The sequence below is a fragment of the Anoplopoma fimbria genome, chromosome 8, assembly GCF_027596085.1.
Source record: "Anoplopoma fimbria isolate UVic2021 breed Golden Eagle Sablefish chromosome 8, Afim_UVic_2022, whole genome shotgun sequence".
Taxonomy (NCBI): Eukaryota; Metazoa; Chordata; class Actinopteri; order Perciformes; family Anoplopomatidae; genus Anoplopoma; species Anoplopoma fimbria.
The window spans coordinates 7,462,421-7,486,310 of record NC_072456.1 but is presented as its reverse complement, the minus strand read 5'-3'; the positions used below and the strand labels follow the sequence as shown (position 1 = coordinate 7,486,310).

At 41.3% G+C, this 23,890-nt stretch overlaps 1 protein-coding gene across 1 annotated transcript in view; it reads left to right on the top strand.

Moving 5' to 3' along the window:
• The window catches only part of gmds (GDP-mannose 4,6-dehydratase), a 151,757-nt gene that overhangs the window by 25,484 nt on the left and 102,383 nt on the right, over positions 1-23,890 (top strand). Inside the window, exons 5-6 of the mRNA XM_054602954.1 lie at positions 22,486-22,678; positions 23,755-23,859. Coding sequence (XP_054458929.1) covers positions 22,486-22,678; positions 23,755-23,859 — 298 coding nt within the window. The remainder of the gene's footprint in view (positions 1-22,485; positions 22,679-23,754; positions 23,860-23,890) is intronic.

Below are 23,890 nucleotides of genomic sequence, written 5' to 3'. Positions count from 1 at the left end.
CAACGGTGGCATAATCATTAAACTGAAAAAAAAGAAACTGAACTGAGGTTATCTGTGGGGTTGCAGTCTATTCATTCTTTATCAAGTCATTTGTTTTTTACATGTTTCAAACAGCGCCTGACAAAATCTGGTTTCCGAGATCGATCCCAAATCTTAAAACAACATGTTTATTCATTGGCCAGTATTTTTATTGTTTGCAATAGGCATAACATTGGTATTAAATTCTGACCTTTAACGGTTAAAAAAATAACCCTGTAAGTGCTCACTGGCAGACAAACTGTCACGGTGAGTGAAAATTCATTCTTAACATTGGTTGTTGACAATTTAATGGCTTTTAATCAAAGATCTATAATCAACTTTCAATGTCAACTTTAAAACAATATGGATAAGAAGTCGTTGAAGTCTTCCGAAAATAAATTAAAATTTTAGCATCTACAACTCCATGGCAACTGAACAAAATCCACATGCTAAGGAAGATTGTGTGATTGATGAAAAGCTCTGGACCACTAAATGGACCTTGTGGTGACATTGTTTTGTCAACTACCTAAAACATATATTTTCTTTTGAGCTGATATATCTATGATAAACTAATATTGTCAAATATTGGCGTGCTCATTTATTGGTGGGGTACTAAATCTTAACAAAAGAAGTAATGATTTAATGTTTAGTCCTTAACATATCTGAAAATATTGCCCAATAATGCCCATCACAAGTTCCCAGAGCCCAAGGTGTTGTCTTCAATTAGCTTGTTTTGTTCACAAATAGGCCAAAAACCAAAATATAGTCACAGAAAAAAAGCTAATCTTCACAGTTGAGAGGCTGAAACCAATACATTTTCTGGCATTGTTGCCATATAAATGATTCTTGTTATATTGGATTGTCATTTTGTGTTTATTAGCCTGTAAACCATGATGCTGAGTCAGGGACGAGCAGAAAAAACATTTTGAAGTCAAAAACATCTCCGAGTTGTTTTCTTTAGAATGGAGCCGTGGCGGGCCCCCTCTCAGGCGTGTAAATCACTTGTGAAAGTGCCCTCTTAGCGGATGGCGCGTCGCAGACATGCTCAAGCTGCAGCAAGTGACCCTGGGATATGAGTGATATCTATGCGTGTGTGTGTGTGTGTGTATATGTGTGCAGCCGTTTTGGGGTGCCTTGGGCATATGTTTACATCCCTTCGTGTGGGAACGCATTATGGGGCATCCGTGTGTCTTGGCGATCATGAAGATGATGAGGAGGAGGAGGGGGTAATGGGAGGGGTGAGTGAGGGGGCGATGATGAGTGCCATCTCAACAAGAACAGAACACGATTAGTCAAGAGATAATCTCTGTTCTCCTCCGTCTGTCTGTGCTGTGTGGGCAAACTCCAAAGAAAACACTCTGCTGTTTTCTTAACTTTTTTCTGCTTTCCACACAGACACACACACGCTAAATGATTACAGAGAGTTAAGCAAGAAATGACACAGGGAACGATGGGTGTTGCTTTTTTTTTTTTGGGGGGGGGTGCGTGGTGCGTGCACTTCGTCTGTAAAAAAACAAGTTTCTCCACCGCGTCTCTGGTTTTTTCCTCTTTTCTTCTCTGCTGTAGGTGACCTCGTCATATTCGGGGTGTCAGGGTGTAGCTGTAGCTTAGCGGCGAAGACTGAGGGTCCCCTGACGTTCCTAACTGTTCCCCCAAGCATTCCTTCCCCAAATTATGAACATAATGACAGGGGGGGAAAAAAGCCATAGATACACAAACACAGTATTCACACTTTCCCCTGACCGGCCAGTCATTTTGACATTGACGACAATTACACACACACAGACACAGACACACAGAGAAGCAGACAGAGACATAGACATACACCTGGGATTTTGATCTTCCCATGCTAAATATTTTCCTACGTCTCCGTGCCACTGGTCTGGTAATATCTGCTCTGGCTCAGTAATCTAAGCTCTGAGTTTATATACATGTGTGGCCGGCGCAGGCCACCACCGCAGCTAAACGTTTACAATAATAGTCTCCAAGTGATGCCTGTTGTAATAAAAGTCAAGCGTCTCGCCCGCTGCAGTGAAACCAATCTGTCGGGCTGATCTTATTATAGTCAAATTAAACTGTCGTGTAAACCATGGAACTCGAAAAAAAAAAAAAAAAAAAAAAGAACAACGCACGCACCCGTGCTCGCCAGAACCGCCACCGTCATCATCCACAGGTGTGATACTGTCTGTGTGTCTGTGTACTCGATTCACTGTGTGGAGACACCGTGGTGGGAATATGTAGAGGTTGTTTCAAGCACATAACTCTTCTTGTGTGGTTACTGTTTGAAAGTCACTTGGCTTTTAACATTTTTGTGCTTTTTGTGCATTTATGTTCAAACCAAATGTGTGTGAAGAGTGGAGAATTGTAATTTAGATCAAGAACAATCTTATTAAAAAATAAATATATATATATTTGAATCAGTATTTCAAAGACTGGATGCTACAGATATATTTTTATTGGTAACACAAAAGTGTTGAGGTTCAATTATCAGCCTTTTAATGTGTAATACAAAAATATGAAGAATTTTTCACAGTGTGATTATCTTTGCCAAAAGTATCTCAGTGTACATCAAATGATTTTTTTTAAGGTAAAAGTCATTTAACATCACAATTTTCCAGTTATTAAAGCAGGAACTTTTTTCTGCCTTTAGAAATGTGTAATATCCATATTATTATTACGTTTTCATTTATTTTGCCGATCTTTTTAATGATTTAGTCCATAAAGTGTCTTAAGAAAACATTTAAAACAACAAAGTTTTACAAAGTTTCTAAACTTTTCATAGGACTTTTGCATTAAGTAGTTATGAAACAGGCTCTATTAATATGTCAAAATTAAAGCGGTGGCCATAATAAAAGGAAAAAATGCCCTCTTAAATACCATGATACCTCTTTGACAGTCTTAACAAACACTATTAAACATTTAAAGCTTCACAAAGGGAAATGTGTGTGTGAGTGGAATTAAATATCCCTGACTGTTGGGTTTCCACCCTTAAATGCTGCTCATAAAAAAAAAAAAGATGTTGCAATTTTAGCATGATACTACATTTGATTCTCCTTTTGATTTCTCCTTAGTTATTTCTTGTCCTTCCAATCACAGTGGTAATGGGATACAACAATCCAGTAAAGAACACTCAGTTATTAAAAAGAGTAACCTTGTAGCCTACTGAATATACAAACATTTGTAAGGTACAGTGTGAGCCTCCACAGCTGGGGATGCCTTCAGTTGCAGAATAGTTTCTCAGCGTCTTTTGTTGCTCTGGATTGTGTCTTGACTTGCATCGCTTTGGCAGCCAAGGCCTCGGAGAGCCGAACGAGGGAACGTATGAGAGCCAGACGTCTCTCTCTCTCTCTCTCTCTCTCTCTCTCTCACTCTGTCTCTCCGTCTCTCTCCGTCTATCTGTCTGCTCTCAGGTGTGTTCATTCAGTGTTTGGACCCTGCTCAGGTTCAGGAGACTCAAAGACATTACCAGAGTGTCCGTCAGCACCTCACCGCCCCGGGGGAGGTACACGGCAACACACACACACACAGCAACACACACACTGTTACATGAAGTTAGCTGTATCATTGCCTGTCTTCTGGTTGAAGTTGGTTCTTCTCTCATTTATTAATTTTGACTTGTGGGTTAAGTAAGAAAATATGGCCCATCATAACCGCATGTGAATTCTCACTGCTACTGTTCCTCATTTCTGCAGATTTATGGATCACGCTCTCGATGTAAGATATTGCTTTGAGGAAGATGATTTTATGCTTTTTTTTTTTTTTTTAGGAGTCAGTGTGACTCTTTTGAGTTGCAAGCAACATGCAGAAATATCAGATGACCGCTCACACATACAGCAGAGTACTAAAAAGAGAAAACAATGGGTTTGGAAGGAAGTTGTGGGATTTTTGTTATTTTGAAAGTAGTTTATGGAGGCTGGGGTTTCTGGGAAGCGTTTCATTTAATGTGCAGTCACACAAAGAATGAACGTGCATTATAAAATAATATGAGGAGCCAAATACTTAAAGAAATTGAAGTTACAATGATTAGGTTTTTGTAATTAAAACAAAATCGAAGTATAAATCAACAAATTAAGGACAGGAAGTAAACCCTTAACCTTAAGGTATAAGTGGAATATGTGACATCCTGGGTCAGTTGCAATTGAATAAGGATTGGGAAGAAAAGGACTTCCAAACTAGCTGATAAATATTATAGAGTATTATTAGAGTACAGCATCTTTCTGCTCTTTATTTGTTTTTTTATTTTTGTAATTTAATAATAAATCAATTTACAAAATCTAAACTTTGCAAGTAACATACTGCCAGCCTTTTTTAAAACTTAAAATACTAGCCAACTGGCAATTAATCAGCAATACCATTGTAAACCTGAGCTATGTATTAAGTAAGCACTTGTTTTGAATCGCTGCTAATATTTAAAACAATAAGAATACATTTCAACCGCCTCTCTCAGGCCTCTCTAGTGAGAGTATATTCACACACAGCACTGGCCTCAAGGTTTTCAGTAATGTTGAAAAAGAACACCAAAAAAAAAGCCCCTAATTTACTGGAGTTGAAGAAATAAAAACTGACATAACAATGGGAGCTGAAAGAAAGAACACATTCAAAAACACCAAACTGAACCCGACCAGCACTTACAGGCATTTCTATTTCTGAGAATAATGGAAGTCAGAGCCCCAGCAGGGAAAACGATGTCCACTGCATTTAGTTTGTGCAACAGTGTTATACTACCCGTTTTATTTAATTATTATGTATGTTCCTTCTCAAACACTGTATTTATCTGATGTGAAATTTACAATGTAACAAGCCTTTGTTTAGACCTGGAGTAAATCTATTCTCGCTTCAGGAAGATTAGATAGTTCAAGACTAGGTTCAAGCCAGGACCATTTTAAACCACATTTGATGAGACATTGTGGGTTGAATTGGTGACACACAAGCAACTTTGCACTTGCTTCATTTGCGAAGACATTTTAAAGCATTCAGAACGTTGTCATACCTCGAACTAGGTGACCCCCACGAGAAAAGCACATGAGTCAGAGAGCTGATAACATCAGCCGCAGTACGTGTTGACTGATCGTACGCGACCGGAATGCCGCTTTCCAGCTACTGCGACCGTTTTTTCCACCCACTGCAGCAGAACACGCTATAAAAAAAACAAAAAACATCAAGTCCAATGTGCCAGTGGATTGCCGACCTGAGCAGCTGCCAGGGCTGACTTGGCAGAGCACCAGGAGTGTCATCGCGGTATGCTGTTGTTTGTTTTCAAGTGTAATTGCACTGGGAGATTGTGACACAATAACAGCTTTCATTTTTTACCATGTGTGTGCGTTTTTTGTTGACACTTGCTGTCGGACCGGGAGGTGATTCGTGACAGCTATGTGATGGGCAGGTCTCGGCACAATCCCTCAAGTGGCAGTTACAGTTGCAATGTATTTTTTTTTTTTTATTGCTTTCCAGAACAAATCTGATAGGAATAGACGTGCATCATTTGTCTTAATATCTTGGTTAAGAAATATAGATCTTATTGCATATAACTTGGTTCCTACTAAGTTATTTAAGTCTCATTATTGATTCCCATTCTAGTTTTTCTGCAAGACATTATACTGCCTCTTTGTTGGTTTCCAAGGCGCAATGACAAAAACCCTTTGAAAACGAATAAAAACACACCAACCAAAAACACACCAACCAAAAATACACCGGTTTTCCCTCTATCTCGCACAGACAGGAAGTGAACACCTCGATCTGAATATGTGAATATGCAGATGACGTGTAAGGTATCACCGCAGAGGAAGAGATTTCATATGCAAGGCTTTGAATGGGTCTCTGTGAGCCCGGGTCAGTATCCGCTCCCACGCCGTAAACGGGTAAGGCGACCCGGGCTGGATGGGCTGCGGTCGGCCTCGCCGGGGAAGGCGGAGGTCTGAGAGGAGAGAGCGCTCTGTTGCTCTGGCTGCTGTGGTGGTGGAGGAGGGGAGGGGAGTGGAGGTGAGGACAGAGGACTCAATGAAAAGATAAACAAGAAAAGGGGGGAGGGAGACACGAGATATGTGTGGACTTCTGTCCTTGTAAACTGATCAGGTTGGTATCGCCTTCTAGTTTGTCAAAAAAAAAATGAAGAGAAAACTGATATGTAAATGGTTCAACATTTATTTATTTATTCCATACAGGGTATTCAGTTTTCTGGTCTTTGTGAATCACTCACAACTCTAAATGTGCATGTAAACTGTGGTGGGCCCAATAATGCGCCACAGAGTGACTGAAAGCCATTACAGTGGGTCGGTGACTCATAGGGAAAGAGCTCCCTTATACGTGTGGCAGCAATTTTAAACGCCTTTCTTAGTGATGACAGGATCATAGTATTTCTGTTTGTACTGTAGCTAAAGCAATGTGGCTATTATATGTTTTTAGATATAAATTAAGAGTTAAGGAACTCCTTTTAAGTTCCATTGTTCTTGAATATTTTGGGATAACCCTTTTAGGACAAATTGTCAGAAGAATATTTGAGAGCAACCTTTAATAAGCAGAAAATATTTGATACATTATCTTCTCTTTTCAGTCTGAAAGCATTGAAAGCTTCTTTCAGATGTTACTTAATTGACTATATTTTCTATTGCGCGCATAAATTGCATTATGGTGATGCATATGTTATAACAAAATTATGCCAAATGGCTGGTTAACTTCCGCAGTCCCTGGGCAGGATAAAAGTTAAAACACATGTGAAAGTTAAACATGGAGGGTGCGTGCTAGCCCCATTTTTGCAACTTCCCCGGTCTGAAAGTAAATCATTTTTTAACCAATTTTGTTTGTTGTGGATTATCGTTGACATGCTTTGTCGTGTCTTTGTGTAAATGAACAATTTTATTTTCCATAGCCTGTTTACCTATTGTACCAATAGTTTCAACTGTACAATCCCGAGGAACGCTGCTCCATAATGTATGTCCGATGTTTTTTGGCTTGGTGAACGAGCCATTGTCAGACCCTCTACTGAGAGAGCACATTTCAACCTTATCTGTAACTTGAGAGTAAGTTTCAAACTACTCCCTGCTGGTGTGTGTGAATAAAGTGATGTTTTCTGGAGCAAACAGCTGGGTAGCCAGAGGTTGTGCTTGTGGTTAAGCCAGGTTGCTGTTGGATCGTGGGATAGTTCGGGTCAGCAGCCTTTCTTCCTACATGTTCTCCTGTGGGCTGATCGTCATCTGTCCTTCAGACACCGACTGTACGTAGTATCCTTTCCACGTCAACAATGTCAGATTTTAGTCGATTGACGTATTTTACTGCAGTTTTAACTTGAAACAAAGTGCTTTACTACTTAGTTTCAAACAAGCATTCTCCTGTTCAGGGATTGGACTGCGGTTGTTTAGGCTGTCGCTTCCTGGAAATATTCCTGTTACATGTTTCTTTGACATTGTCTTTCCGTTGCGGTGGGATAATAGTGGCAGATAAAGGACAGCCACTCTGCTGCCCAGTGTGGCAAAGAGAAAGCCTTTCCATTGATATCTAAAACTTCCAGCAGAGCACTTCCCCTTCCCGAAAATCTCTTCCCCGCCACAGGCCTCCTTCAAAGACTGGCCACTCCGACCCGGCATGCCGACCCCTGCTCCGATGTTCCCGCCCTGTAGAGAAAGGCGGGCTGGACTTGAACCCAAGCAATTGTCTTCTGCTAACCTTTCTCTGTGTGTGTGTATTTGTGTTTATATATATATGTGTGTGTGTGTGTGTGTGTGTGTGTGTGTGTGTGTGTGTGTGTGTCCACCTAGGTCTGGAAAAGTGTGAATCATAAGTTTCTGCTGATGATATTTTGCTGGTATTTAAGGTCACAGACAGTAATGTCTCTATAGTGATGATTTAAATACTCAGAGGGTCATTTTGAAATGATAAGAGATGAGTCATATTTAGGGCAGTGGCTTTAAAAAAAAAGAAAGGTTAAACTCAGATTGTTGGCAACAAAAAACAAAGATGCAGTGGAAGTAAAACTTTGGCTTATGATATTGTGGTAATATAATATATTTTTTTTAACATCTTTTTTAAATACATTTTGTAACAGGTAAATAGCAAATACACATTTAGCTGCAGAGGCCAGTGAAAGATAAAGCAACAAAGAAAACAGGAATTTAAACCCAGATATATATATATATTCCAAATTAAAAGTGGGACTGTTAAATACATGATCACATTAGGTTTCCTGACTCAAGCAAGCAAGCAAGAAATAAAATAGTATAAAATTAAGACAGAAATTTGAATATATTAGAAGACAGACAAAATATCTCTAAACCCATCTTTTCAGATTTGTCTTTTTCTTTGTGCTTAATATAAAAATAAGTCTGACTGACTGACTGAACGGCCTCATCAACTATGTCAAGCGCTTAATGTAGCTAACAGGCTAAATGTTATTAATAGACAATGAGTCTTACAATCAGCCGTGTGCAAAATGTTTCTTCATAACATCTTAGCACTATAATAGCAATCATTGATTTGGCCTCTAGGGAGCAGAACTTCACAGCCACATTTAACAGCTGATATGGCTAACTTGTTAGCAAACAGATGCCTATTTGGTTCCTTCAGCAGGCAGAGGGCAACATAAGCACACATTTTTCTCATAGTTTAATATTGTTTTTTTTTTTTCTCAACTAAACTCTAAATAGAATGTTCACATCTTCCGCCCACTAGATGTTGGAGCTTGTTTGCTCAAAAAAGGTTGATGAGAGCTGAGAGCGAACGGATGTTTACAAGCCCTTTGGCGTAGTCTGGTTATAACATTTGCGTCACCATCAAGTCAATTCATGCGCACAATAAGAAATAGAACCGGAACAATGAGCTACAGGTTTGACAAATCATTTTCAGTTGGCTCATCACTGCGAGTGACCTTTTTCCATACTACACCTTTTTTTATAAAAAGGAAAAAAGATCAGCCTTGTGTCTTTGTTCTCTTTGTCACCAACTACTAATTAGTCCAAGGAGGGAACTAAAAAAAACACGACATAATGGCTCCTGATTGGACCAGAAGAATGACGTGTTGACTCTTTGCTTGTATTCAGAAAATGTTCCGCAAAATGCAGTCGTCATTAAGAAGAGTGATTACGATGTTATGTCCAATTTTTCTGTTCAGTTGACTACTCCTCATTGCTAAAATATTCTCCACGTATTGTGATGTAAGAAATCGGCCGCAGCTTAGCCTTTTCAGACCGGCGTCCCACCCAACGGCTATCTGGAGCCATTTTAATAGAGATGGATGACTGAGATAAAATTCCCATCAGGACTCAGACCCTCTAACACGTACTCCCACTGAGCACGCTGTCAAGTCTCTTTACCAAACAGGACAGCCTTAGGTGCCATCATCTCAAGATTGATGACGGGTATTAACGGGGATTACCCACCGTGTGTGTGTGTTTGTGCTAGGTTAATTTTAGCCTCTGTGCGAGCGCTCCTGTAATATACCTAAGCCTTTTGCACATTCCACCGTCGACACACACAAACACAGCTTGGTTTAGATATATTGTAGAAGGGCCTCTTGTGATTATGATGCGTATTATCTCTCTCTGTGTGTGTGTGTGTGTGTGTGTGTGTGTGTGTGTGTGTGTGTGTGTGTGTGTGTGTGTGTGTGTGTGTGTGTGTGTGTGTGTGTGTGTGTGTGTGTGTGTGTGTGTGTGTGTGTGTGTGTGTGTGTGTGTGTGTGTGTGTGTGTGTGTGTGTTCATACCCGGCGTCAGGGTTGTGATTGATCAACAGCTCTTTCCTTAACTAAGCCGGAGACTTTGTGTGTTCAAACAGAGCAGAGTGGACTCCGCTGGCTGGCGCTCATATGAAAATATGAACCTGTGCGCTGATTTATATGCTTGAATGAATGAGGGCCAGGAAGGGAAGAGATGGTGAGAGACGTGGAGGAAGGTGTAGAGATAAGAAAGTGCTAATGTCTCTAATCCGCTCCAGATGAAAGCTGTTGGTGTGATGGCTTTCGGGAAAGGATAGGAAAGGTTGGCCACTCCTACATCACACCATCTTCTATGACTCGGCCTCCCGCGCTGTCAGACAAGCCATCGCCATAGTAATGAGAGCGAGCAACACGTAGTCACAAACATGCACCGTACTTGACTGTGAAGGTGGTTTGCCAGTTTCGTTCGCCCAGCCCTGGTCTTTCTTTGCTTGTCTTTGTTTTAGCAGTGTGCCAGGCAGAGAAGGGTGGCGCTGCAGGTTTCTTCATCATCACCAGATGATTATCTTCATCAATCACCACGTTTATATATATATATATATATATATATATATAGACACAAGGTCACTGAGGGAAAATGCTGATACCTATTGGTGGTTACTTCATCCAGCATTTGCAGGCATCTTGTCAGTAATCTGAATTATCTTCTATCCAGACCATAGTTTTAAACTAAGTCTGGTTCATGTAAGAATTTTTTGACATTTTATTGTGCGAGCCACAGGTTTTCCATGTAGTGCGAATTTTACTTAACCGACTTATTTGGACTTCAAAAATCTAGCAAGTCCAACAGTCGGCTGTTCAGATGTAGAGACAAATTCTTTCTTAGTCTTGTATAGTGTCAGTTTAAGTTTTACTTACATTTTTTAATTAGATTATGCTGAAAACAAGAAGGCAAGGATGTGCAATGATCTTAATGTCATAGCAACACTTTGAAGTCTTTTCCAAGCACAAAATCCAATACGAATATATTTAAAGATGATACCAAATGGAGGACTATGCAATGTGGTTTCAAGTTTTTGAAAACATTAGTAAGTTTACCCAGAGTTAAAAAAAAATTGGGTCAGAAACCGCCTTTCTCCGGGAGAAATTGATTTGGTGAGATCACGTTTCTCTAACCCCCCTACTCGGATTAAACAAACCGGCTTTCTCGTTTACATGATTTTTAAATCAAATTAGAAGTCCAATATAACTTATTTTACAGGCTTCCTTCCTCTGCCACGCCATGGAGCTCTTTTTCAGATCAGTCTTTTCTTTTTTTAATTTAGACTTAGAGCCTTGCATCCATGACAACACACGCCCCATAAACATCTCTAAAGAGACACTTTCAGTGACTCTGCAAGACAGACGAGAAGGTATTTATAACTGAACAGGCTCCATGTAATAACCTAGATCCTGTTCCTTCTCTCCTTTCTCTACGACACACACATGCAGCTGTTGTGCTGCTCCTGTCCAGGGGGTCCTGGGTGGGCCGGGATAGACTGGTTGGGGTTTGTGGTGAGGCAGCAGTGTGGAGACAGAGAGGGGAGAGAGAGAGAGAGAGAGAGAGGGAAGGTTGTGTAAATCAGGCACAATGTTGGATCAGAATCTGAGCTCCGTTTTGGTCGCATGGCTCTGTGACAGCTACCAGGGCAACCGGAGTGTGTGCTGGTATGCGTTATTGTGGCTGACCGTGGTTTGTGTCTTTATTTATGGGAGTGTGTGTGTGTGTGTGTGTGTGTGTGTGTGTGTGTGTGTGTGTGTGTGTGTGTGTGTGTGTGTGTGTGTGTGTGTGTGTGTGTGTGTGTGTGTGTGTGTGTGTGTGTGTGTGTGTGTGTGACCAAAGAGACGTAGCACCTGCAGGGGTGGTGGTCCCCAAACTTCACTTCTATTTAAGGATCATGCAAGCAACCCAAGGGCAGGAGAATTGGTGGATGTGTGGGTGTGGGTGTAGTGGAGTGGGTGGTGCGTCGGTGGCTTCCTCTGCTCACAAGGACAGCATTCATCAAGTGGGTGGTAGCAGCGTGGGTCGGGTGGTTGGAGAGGTTTCGACAGGGGTGCTGCCAGATTTAAGTGGGGTCTGTGGGTGTGTGAGAGGGGGAAAAGGAGGATGCAGAGAGATGGGGAAGAAGGGGAATGGGCGGAGAAGAATGTGGCAATTTGTCGAGTTTTTACCTCCCACCACCCCCACCTTCTCTAATCAGGGGCGACGCTGGGTGCCGATTACAGACAAATGGAGCAGCTGGATTTCGGGGGGAGGGGGGTTAAGGTGAGCAAGGCAAGATGGGGGCTGGAAGCGTAAAGGGGATCAGTTTGGTCCTGGCAGGGGGTCTCAGATGTGGGAGGTCCTTCAACACCTCTCCTCTGAGCGCTCACTTTGAAGTCATCTGGTCCTGGTCAGCTGATAAAAATGTGTGAGGGGAAACTCCCAGAGAGGGAGGGAGGGAGGAAGAGAGATGTTATCTCTCATTTAGGGTGCTGCTGTGATCTCTGGTGTTCAGTTGTCTTCCTGTGTCTCCGGAAGAAGTTTAAGTTGTAGTCTTTAGGGGCTCATCAGGACTCTCGTCTGTTACGTAATATGTTAGATGTCTGCCAAAAGTGAACGCCCGAAAAGACACACCTTTAACCTTTTGAGCGGAAATAAAAAATATAGAATAAAATCAACAAATGACATAATGCTTAGATTATAAGAGCCTTTGTATTGAGTAACAGATTTGCGGTAAATGGTTACATGTTTGTATATCAGAATATGTAAACACCTCATTCATCAGTTCCTCAACTAAACACAAATTCAATCTCAAAAAATTCAAAAACTGATCCAGAAATCATGATTACATTTTTTAAGTCAGCGACACCAAAGTGTCACTGATGACAAAGCTGTTTGTACCTGTGCAGTCATGTGTGTCAGTGTGTGTGCACATGTGTGATTGCTCCACAAAGCCCTCCGGGGGGGCGTGACCGCACCCTGCTGCAGTTAGACATGTTGCCATGTTTACGCGCTTGTCTTATTTGCATGGCTGGGGTGATTAATTGGTGGTAAATGCTCAAAGGGGAGATCATGCGATTGCTGGAAGGCAGGAATGAAGAGGTTCTTCTTTTCTTGAATGACTTTTCAGAGGGAAAGTTGCTTTTATCCAATGCTAAAGGAACACAGATTTATTCTTATCCATCTCTCGCCCTATTTTTCCACTACAAATGTTTCTGAAATGTTTTGAGTGGTCACACCTTTATATCAGTTGTGGAAGAAAAATGACGCCATGAGAGTGAACCGAAACAGTAAAGTTGTGGGCCGGACAGCTGAGCTATTAGCTGAAAGTTACTATGAGGCTCACAGATTCAGTTAATAAATCTTTTTTAGGTTGATCACCACAACCTTGTCCTACATTGTTGGCTCTTCTACATTTTATATATTTTATAACTGGTTTATCCTTGGGTTTTGGACTGGTGGTCGTACAAAACAAGAAATCTGAAAATGTCTCCATGCTCTGGTGGCACTTAGAGAAGCGTAGCAGCCATAGTTATGTCCTTCACAGATAACAGTGGCTGTGCCAATAGTAAGAGGTTTTCAAGAAGTAAGGTAAAGTCTCATCAGCATAATAATCTTCTTCACCTTGTATCATCAGTTTATCCCAAACAAGTTTGTTTTGCAGAAATACTGTTGGAGATACAGCTACTTTAGAAATTCAGGTTATCAACAAAGGGAATGTTATAACACATAAAGAATGCATTTCCACTTTTGATCTAACAACCAAATATGGTCAAACTGTTTTGAGGTTGGAGAGGATTACCTGGACCTTTTTGAAACATTTTCTGCCTTGAAAACTATTTATTACTTTGATAACATTAGGTTAGTTCCATTGTAGCATGCATGATGCATTTATAAGGATGTGTGTCTGACAGTGGTACTTTGGAAACTATCAGAATAAAATGATGGACTATTGGACTGTAAACTGATTGCATTGGCTCTTTCTTTCATTTTGGTGCCCTGAGAGAAGGAGCTGGAGGGCAACCAGTGGAGAGACTGGCCTCCACCTGTTCACATCAATTCCATGGAGAGAAAACGATGCAGAGAAAAGAAAGAGAGTAAAAGAGGTAGAGTGGAGTGCCTGGAGGCAGACGGGGACTTTCCAGACTCGACTGCATAAATCCTCAGTTTGACAGCCGATCACCAACCCTCAGTCTACCTGCCCCGACATACGCTGCCGCAGCATGCATTTCTCCACACGTGCACTCCTCACACTCCCACGTCCCCACCTGCCTCTCTCAGATCCACCTGATGTGTTTGACTTGTATTTGTTCATTGCCATAGCTGCAGCAGCCTCCACACTAACCGAGCAGAAGACGCCTGTAATTAGACACAAAAACGCAGAGATCAAGATATGATCGCAATGATGAGTGAACATCAGTGGGGGTAGGGGTGGGGGGATTAGTGGTTGGAGGCGTGTCATGCCATGTTCAGATCCCTTATTTAGAAAATGAATGTTGACCTTGGATTCTTCAAGTTTAACGTATCTACGTTTATTTCTTTAATGCTACCCTTTAAGCTCTCTTAGATCAGGACTTCAGTGTTTGGCCTCACATTCTCTAACTCTCTCTTTCACTTCATAAGTGAATTATAGTGAACAGACACAATAAAAGGAACACCTGAGGAAATGAGGTGAAACATCTGTTGTGAAAGCATGCTGCTACATTTCATTCTCTGTATGAAAAGTGATTGCCAAGAACCGCATTAGATATCATTTTCATCCATTTCATAGTAAAGTTGAGCTTTAATGGGACTAGACTAGTGGTTTCACAGGGTGAACATAAACACATCTTGTCACTTTTAACAACTCTTTCTCACCTAAGGAGTATTCTTTAGTGTAAACAATAAAACACGACTTCTCTATTACACGTTTTTTGGGGCAAAATATTTGGCTTGATTCCACAACTGGAACTTTTAGAGTTCTTTGGGAATCATTTAAGCTATTCAGGAACGTGACCTTGGCTTTCGAGTGGTGTGGTTTTTCGGGGGGATTTTTCCTTTTTTGGATGCGAGGATGTCATATGCTGTATAGATTGTAAAACCTTCTGAGGCAAATTTGTGATTTTGGGAAATAAAAATAAATTCAATTGAATTGAACCAAATGTAGCCAGTTCCTGGACCCAAAAAACAAGTTCATTCAATGCTCTGATTTCCCAGAAACTATCAAGACAGGGTTTGCATGCTGTTTACTGATCAAACTAAAACCTTGTGACTGCTTAAATGTATAGCAGCTTCATATAAGTATACAGTTGTTGTTTACAGCGCTAGCATACTGCAATGGGAAACCACCTCTGCAGGCCTCCTTTGCATTCGTACAAACACTAAAGCCCTTTTTTGCCTAATCTTAACAATTCTTCAAATGCATTGACAATGCAAACAGTGATGTATAAAAGTGACTTTCTTGATTAAGTTTCTGTGGCTCCTCAGGCTTTTATTATACCAGCCCAGAGTCCCTTGGAATTACGTTCACATTGGACGGTATTGCAACTCACAATTTGTATCCAATGCCAAAGTTCAGTGCTGGAAGTAGAGTGTCTTTTATTTAGTGACACAGAAAGTAGGGGTGTGGAGGTCGAGTTGGTGGAACTTTCATGCAGGACTGTGTTTGTGTATTTTGGGCTTCATGGCGGCTGGAATGGTGAAACTTATTTAATGCAGACCCTTCGTGGCCATACATGCATTGGAAATTATAATATGAGCTTTTGTATCAGGGAAACCAGTCCAAGTCGAGTCATTAGTCTTCGGAAGGATATTTCAAAGATGCAAGTCTTTTAGGTCTTTGTAAACAAAGACAAGCATCTTTTTTTATTATAGCCGTTTCTGTAAACTGATATCCTTCATCAACCCAACTATAAAGCAAGTCAAGTAAACCATGAGAACCATATAAACGTGTTGAGCTATTCTGGGTTCTCATGCTAAACAGACGCTCTATTAATAAACTCACTGTTTGGATTTCCTTCAGGTGCACTCTGTAATTAACGCTCGTTGGAGGCTTGTATTGTTTCCGCTTGTCTATTTTTAAGCCTTCAAATGTCAAAGGACTTTGGTTGCGAAGGAATTGTTGGCAAATCGTGCGCTTGTGTGTATTGCGTAAACTGCTTTATTTGAGAAAATCTGACATGCTTGTAATGATTTGAATAATTGGCTGCATTGTGAGATAGTCATACCTATAATTGTACTTAAGTTGGGAGCGTTCTTGTTATTGAGATCAATTTCAAGAACACTAGGTTCTAAGCAAGAAAACGCTCGAAAGGCCAACACACGTTCCATCTGGATGATGCAATGTCAAACATCAACACCTCTGGCTTGCCTGTCACTCACTGTGTACATATCTTACTCTCCTTTTGAATTCTATTGTGTCTGTTTTTAGGGAAAGGCAAATTGGCACACTCCAAGGAAAGAATAGCACTTTGTTTTTCTAACAGGTGTGTGTGTGTGTGTGTTTATGCACAGAAAAGCTTGGTGACTCAATTCCAACAAGACGTAACTAGAGGTGGAGAGATTCCCCCTCAAGTTTCCTCACAACACATGACGATGGAGATACGGCTCTGTTTGGCGCGTGGGCTGTTAGCGTGGGCCCGAATACAGCAACAGTAGCTTAGGCTACAGCAGCTAGCTGGCCAAAACATGGAACAGTTGTGGAGTAGTTTAAAATCATGTTGCTCTACAATCATAAAGTCTTCACTGAGGTCTATATTACAAATCAAAGAGTGACGTAAAAATTCAGGTTGACTTGTAACTGTGGATGTTACGTATTTTATGTTTTTTAATTGTCCTTTTAATGCATAAAAGGACAATTTAATGCATTTTGACCGTTGCCATCTTGGATTTTTCATCTTAGATTTTACCCAGAGGCATTTTTTTTTTTGCAACCACAAGTGACACAAAAGTACAACTGAATGCTGAATAAAGCATTTTTACTCAACCAAAATGTTACAATTCACTTCATGAAAGCACACTGTGAAGGAATTTTTTTTTTTTGCAAGGAAAGTTTATAGACCAAAACATGGACAACGCCATGGTAGCGACCTGTCAATCACAAGGTAGCCACGTCCTAAAGCACATCCTGCTTTAACTTCTTTTTTACGCTATATGGGACCATCATTTATTTAATAAACGTCATGCTGTATTGAAGAAGACGTGAAACTAGGGATTAAACCTTAAACATGTGTTTACAATGTAAGTAGGGTCATTTTCTCATAGACTTTCGCATAGTCTCATTTGCTCACCGAAGAGCCTGTATACACTCGCTCATCCTCAGTTTGAAAGTGATGACCAAAAAGAAAGATGGCATTAAAATAGAAGCACTGCCCTAACCCTAAAAAATGCAGCATTGTCTTCTCCTGAAATTATAGATTTTTCTGATGACCTCTTGCATTCATGTGAATAATGGCTTTCAAGTGAATTATTTAAAACATAATCTAACATACTTTAATGAGCTGTCAAATAATTAATTCCCTAACCTTCTACTTTCTATGTCTTTGGAACAGCTATCCTTTCCTATTGCTGTGAATAAGAAATAAAGGTTTTATTTTTGCACAAACAACAACCTTAAAACCTCTTCGTCCAACCATAATTGCCACTTTCTGATTACTGTTGCGAGGAAGAAACATAATTCTCTAAATACAGAGAGGAGCAGTGCTGCACTAAGGCTTCATGTTTACTGGGCAACGTGGGGTCTATATCATTCATGATGCATTTAATTTGAAACTGTAGTTGAGTTGATTTAAAGAGGAGTAATGATCTGGCTGGCAATGTGTCGGTTGCCAGGTCGGGTCTAAACCTCTCTCTGCCGGAGGGAATTCAGCCTGTTAGTCTTTGCCCTGTTAACACACGACTGCTCTAATTTCAGTTATGTGATGAGTAACTTAAGGTGTAATTACCTGTGGTTTTTTCCCAACAAACTCCCACCCATGCTCACACACACACACACACACACACACACACACTCTCTCTCTCTCTCTCTCTCTCTCTCTCTCTCTCTCTCTCTCTCTCTCTCTCTCTCTCTCTCTCTCTCTCTCTCTCTCTCCCTCTCCTCTCTTGTCTGCCTCTCTTTTTTCCCTTTCTCTCTGTTGTCTCCACCTCCAGGTCGCAGTGATTTCTTTTTTTGGGTGTTTGCGGTTGGCAGGAATGTGCCAGATTATCAGTGTTTGACAACGTACTCGACAGTAACGAGTAAGTCTTTCTCCTGTAATTTCTCTGGAATCTGAGCTGTGATGACGGTTTACCACAGAGGTCATTAATCTGCCGCAACAGTATTTTACTGTAGTGATGCCTCTGAACAAACAGCAAAGGACCAGAGAGAGTTTTGCAGACCGTATTCTTTTGGGTTTTAATTGGAAAACTAATCTTAATAAATATTGGTGAAAATTGGTAATTTACAGTTGATTTAATCAGATTACACATTAAATATTTTACCTAGATTTTATGATCTCATGCACCAGAGGAGATGGTGGATAGAATAGCTCTGAAATAAGCATTTCTCTAATAAGCACGCACAGTTTCCGGTAAATATAAATTATTAAAATGCATAATTAATACAGATATTGGATTATATTGTAGATACAGATCATTCACAATTGCAATTTTAAAAATCTTTTCCAGAACACTGAAACTGAGCAAAAACGGACAATTAGAAAAAATGCATTTTTACACAAATTTACACACAAAAAAAAGGCCAATGTGTCCCAGATTAACTGCATTATCATACATTCTATTGCTAATATGATTTATCATCAGAAGTCAAATTGAATGATTAATATCATTAAAAACCTAATTATCATACAGAAAATAGCAAAAATAGGAACATTTTCGTGGTATTTTGCATAACAAATTATTCTTTTTATAATGATATTAACAAAGAAGAAATTTGTTGTAATAAGATAAAGATGGTGATAAAACTATGAAGATCTCCAAACTTGTTAATGTCAATGCGAGTACTCGATTGAAATCACTTCAGAGTTGTAGCTTCTATGTTCTCTAGTGATTGACTTGCTCTTTTTTTTTTTTAAATGCACAATAAAGCTCTACATTCCTTCACCACAATGTATATACAGTTTAATGCATACTACCCTCTATGGAAGGCCATGCAGGTATGCAGAGGAAGGCCACGGATGAATAAATGTAGCTCGTATTTATACATCTGTCGAGACACACACCAACACTCTGCTGTATGTGAACACACACACACACACACACACACACACACACACACACACACACACACACACACACACACACACACACGCACACACACACACTCGCATTCCCCAGTTCCAAGCATGCATTTCAACAGGCCGTGTGTGAGCAGGAAAGAAATGAAACTACTAAATGCAGCACGTATATCCTGTACATTTAGAACCTTTTTAAACAGACTGCTTTTTTTCCGGGGGTCGGCGGCGGACCCCCAATGCTGACAGAGCCTGGCTGACTTCCCAGAACAGAACAATATCTGCCAGGTCGACAGAGGGGCCCAGCAGCACACACACACACACACACACACACACACACACACACACACACACACACACACACACACACACACACACAGTGGTGTACACAAACGTCTGGCCTTTAAACCGTCAGCGCTCTGGCCCTGCCTTACATAATGACAAGGAATGGAGGCATTAAGGCAATTTGTTTGATTTAAGTTGTCAAGGCGTCCTGGACCCTGCCCCTCTCAGCTGGTTTTGATACCTAGAGTCTCTGTGTGTGTGTGTGTGTGTGTGTGTGTGTGTGTGTGTGTGTGTGTGTGTGTGTGTGTGTGTGTGTGTGTGTGTGTGTGTGTGTGTGTGTGCAGACCTCTTTGGTGTTGGAAAAAACAAGAGGAATGGAGGGACTCACACACAGACAGCAGGATAGAGAGAGGGTGTCGGCAAGGAAGGTGCTAAAGTAGCATAAAATAAGGTTTATGAGGTCCAGGGAGAGTGAGCAGTGACGAAGCAGGAGGAGCAATGTGCAAGGAAGGAAGAGGTGGAGGAAGGGGTGGAGGAAGGGCTGGAGGTGACCTGAGAGAGCATGGATGACATTATGTCTGCTGAAAAGGGAATGGTGTGTGTGTGTGTGTGTGTGTGTGTGTGTGTGTGTGTGTGTGTGTGTGTGTGTGTGTGTGTGTGTGTGTGTGTGTGTGTGTGTGTGTGTGTGTGTGTGTGTGTGTGTGTGTGTGTGTGTGTGTGTGTGTGTGTGTGTGTGTGTGTGTGTGAGAGACGGTCCCCTGTCCTTCACTGAACAATAAAGCAGGTGTTGTCTGTTTCAGGTTCAGGCTTCATCAGGAGCCAATATGCTCCAGCGCTACTCCAGAACAACCCCGACATAACACATTCACATTTCATTTAAAACTTCTATTCAGTATTGGAGAGTACTTCATACAGGACACATAGACCGTTTTCTTTGGGTCAGTAACCTTTATTTTCAGTTTTTCTAAAGAAGCTGATATTGTCAGAAGTTGTCTTAACAAAGTCAAAGTCCAAGAATTTTTAAAATTAGCAACATTGTGATCAAAATCGGGAACTTTGATCAAAAAACAAGTATACAGGATTATATATGCACTTCTTCTGCATTGATTTAATGACAATTATTCATCATTTAACATGTAATACAACCACATATTTCCATGGTGCGGTTTTTAATATGCAAAGAGTTCCTTATACTTCCGTTTTTTTAAAACTGTTGGTCAGACTTGACAATCATTTTGAGAGAATTGTTTTGGGATTATCAATAGATTTATTTTTTTGCTTTTTTGCTTAAAAGACTAACAAATATTTTGATAAATTGAGTGTTGTTTAGACAATATAACAACTTCTAATATGGCCGTTGAAATAACTGATGGATTCAGGTCTGCTCAAAATACATTGACAAAACTCATAAAGGGAGTCTTTACGTCCGAACCAGTCGACATTAAACAGATTTTGCTGCGCTCTATATTCTCTAAGCCAAGACTTCCTTTAATTACAGTTGTGACTTACCGGACAACATCTGCCACAATTTAGTTTCTTATTTCTATATTTATTTACCTGGAAGTAGCTGCAAATTAGGTGCTATGACATTTTGAGGCCGTTTGGTCAACAGTTAGTCCGACCTCCCTCTTGCATCTTGAACATCACAACATCTCCTCAGTAAATTATAGTTTACGTTTTGTCAGTGTCATTCAGCTGTTTGTTGTGATTTGAGATTGGATTCTATTGCACAGGTTTTGCCATGACTGTGCGCACCTCTTGAAAAACGTCATAATGTGACATACAGTATAATATGTCGGCGAATAAAGTGTCCCCTCACTTTCTCTTGTGAATGATGTAAATCAAAATGCCAGAATGCAGAGTAAAAGGGTGAGTGGAGCTTCACAGGTAATTACACCGAGCTTTGGAGTGTAATTGAACCTGATCAAACCTGCTCACTGTGTGTGTGTGTGTGTGTGTGTGTGTGTGTGTGTGTGTGTGTGTGTGTGTGTGTGTGTGTGTGTGTGTGTGTGTGTGTGTGTGTGTGTGTGTGTGTGTGTGTGTGTGTGTGTGTGTGTGTGTGTGTGTGTGTGTGTACTTTGAGTGGAATAGAGGCCCAGTGTTCTTGGGCCCCAGCTTTAAATAAGGGGTCTTTATCTGGCTGAGTGCGCAGCGCCGGCGTAGAAGCACTAAAGGGCCAAAGCGTTTCCTCCGTACAGACGGGGCTCATGCCGCTGGCTCCAGGTGTGGTGACCGCTATCCAGCACGGCTTCGAACCGTCACGCCTGATTTGGAGCCTGAGGCCGACCTGGCGTTTGCACAAGCACACACACAGTCCAAGTGCACAGTGTCACACACACGCACACAGTCATGAACACGCACATCCATTTCTAATTTAAAGTTAATCCCCCCCCCAAGTGTTCATTAAGTTCCCTCCCGTCTCGGCCCCCACAGCAGTGGAAACAGGCATTCTGGGAGTTTGAGTGTTTATTTTGAGGAATGAGCTCTCTGATCGGTACTGAAGGACTCCAGAAACAACACGTTCTCCAATGACGTTCTGCATCATTGTCGCCCCCCCGCCTTCGTTTATGGCAGTTTTTGGTGACTTTATGTGAAACGTACATACCCTTCATTATTTACATGTTGATGATTTAAAAGAGGATCTCAATGAATTTCATAACTTGAAACCTCTCAGGCAAATCAGTTACAATACTGGACCCTGTTTGGCTGACATGACGATACCATCACCTCAAAATTCAGATATGGCTGATAAGTTGTAGCTTTACAGTGAAAATGCGGCAAACCTGATTTGGGGAATTTAGTACATTTTTTAATTTTGAATTGAACCGCTGAAGACAACGTCCATTTAGGAGGTGTTAAATACGATTACTGTGAAACCAGGCTTAGTTGTTTGACATTGTCCATAGCAGAGCTAGTTTAAATATTTTTTGGGAAAGTCCGTCAGGTCGTATCAAGTCTCCAAAAGCATAATTTTTTTCTCTGAATGCTGATAATTAAAATAAGACAGCGCTTAACTTTTTGGTTTTTAAAACCGCAGCCTGACTGTCATACTGCTGTCTTATTTTTCTTCTTGTTCCAGGAAGGTCTAGACCTGAATTATTTCTGGTTTTAAATTTTCGAGCAGTCTTAAGTCAGGTAGGTAGTTAGGTACCAAAAGCAAAGAGTCCATTCTTATATCCTACCATTTCTAAAGACTACATAAAATGCTTTTAATCCCTAACAGAATTGTCATGAATAAATAGACAAAATGTTCCTACCAAGGTCCCTTGATAACTTCTCCATCTCTCTCTCTCTCTCTCTCTTTCTCAGATCTCCTTCGAGTTGGCAGAGTACACCGCTAACGTGGACGGCGTGGGCACGCTGCGTCTCTTGGATGCTGTGAAGACATGCGGCCTGACCAACTCCGTGAAATTCTACCAGGCCTCCACTAGCGAGCTTTACGGCAAAGTCCAGGAGATCCCTCAGAAGGAAACCACGCCCTTCTACCCTCGCTCACCTTACGGTAATACACGCATACGAAATGTACTGTAGATCCATGGAAACGTCCTCCTTCACGGATTACCTAACATTTTCTACCTTGCGCCATTCGTTAAACCATTGCCTCTGGCCATTTAAGGGCATACAAACCCAGATTGCTTGATACCTCTGCAGCACTTTTTACTTGTGTGTGTGTGTTGGACAGAGTGAGTAAAATCAAGGGGGGGGCTTCAGGGCCCAGGCGAGGTTTGAGCTCTCCACAAACCCCGAGGCCAAAGCGTCTGACTGAAGACTGGAGTGGCTCTCACTTTTAACAAAGACACCTTTATATCCACAGCACTCAGCACTCACTTTCAACACACACTCACACAAACACTCGCACGCACACACTGGCTGTACACGGTGTGAGCGATCAGGTTTCATGCTCTGTGTTGTCTAAATGCTCTCCTCACTGACACTTTCCCCATCTGTCAGCACTCAATCTGAGGCTGCATGGGAGGCACATACCATCCTGAGGAGGGCTGCTCCTCTATTAATTAGACTCTGGATCGGGGGGTTGCCATGGCGGCCTCCCCTTCACCTCCAGTGAAACATCCTGACCTGCGGCTTAATCAACGGGCGCCTCCCTTTTGCTTGCTCTGGTATTCCCCTCATCACAGGAGGAGGCAGGAGGAGGAAGATAGTAAGAGGAAAAGAGGGGGGGGGGGGGACTTTTGTACAAGCCTGCTTTTGGTCAATCAGCAGGAGTCTGCGGTTCACGTTCCTGATGTCGAAATAGGATCTGTGGCACCGCTGTGTTCAACTGTGACATGTAGTGTAGTTACAATCTTTCTCTCTGCAGCTCTGGGAAGAGAGGATGAGTGTTTCTCTCTCTGCTCACAATGTCACTCTGTATCATTGAACCCACGTTAATAGCTGTATGAAAGTTTCATTTGATGCTTCTGTGAATAAAAGCGTCATGTTAGTGTGAAAAGTCTGCAAGTCCACAGAGAATCGACTGTGTATCTGAGACGTTTTAGTTAAGTGTGAAGTGATATCTCTTCACTTTTCTGTTGCTAATATGTGTCTGTCGACCTGTTTTCCTTCCACGTCTCCTCTCAGGTGCGGCGAAGCTCTACGCCTACTGGATCGTGGTGAACTTTCGAGAGGCCTACAACTTGTTCTCTGTCAACGGGATCCTCTTTAACCACGAGAGCCCGAGGAGAGGTGAGCTCGCAGCATGACGCGCATACTGCTG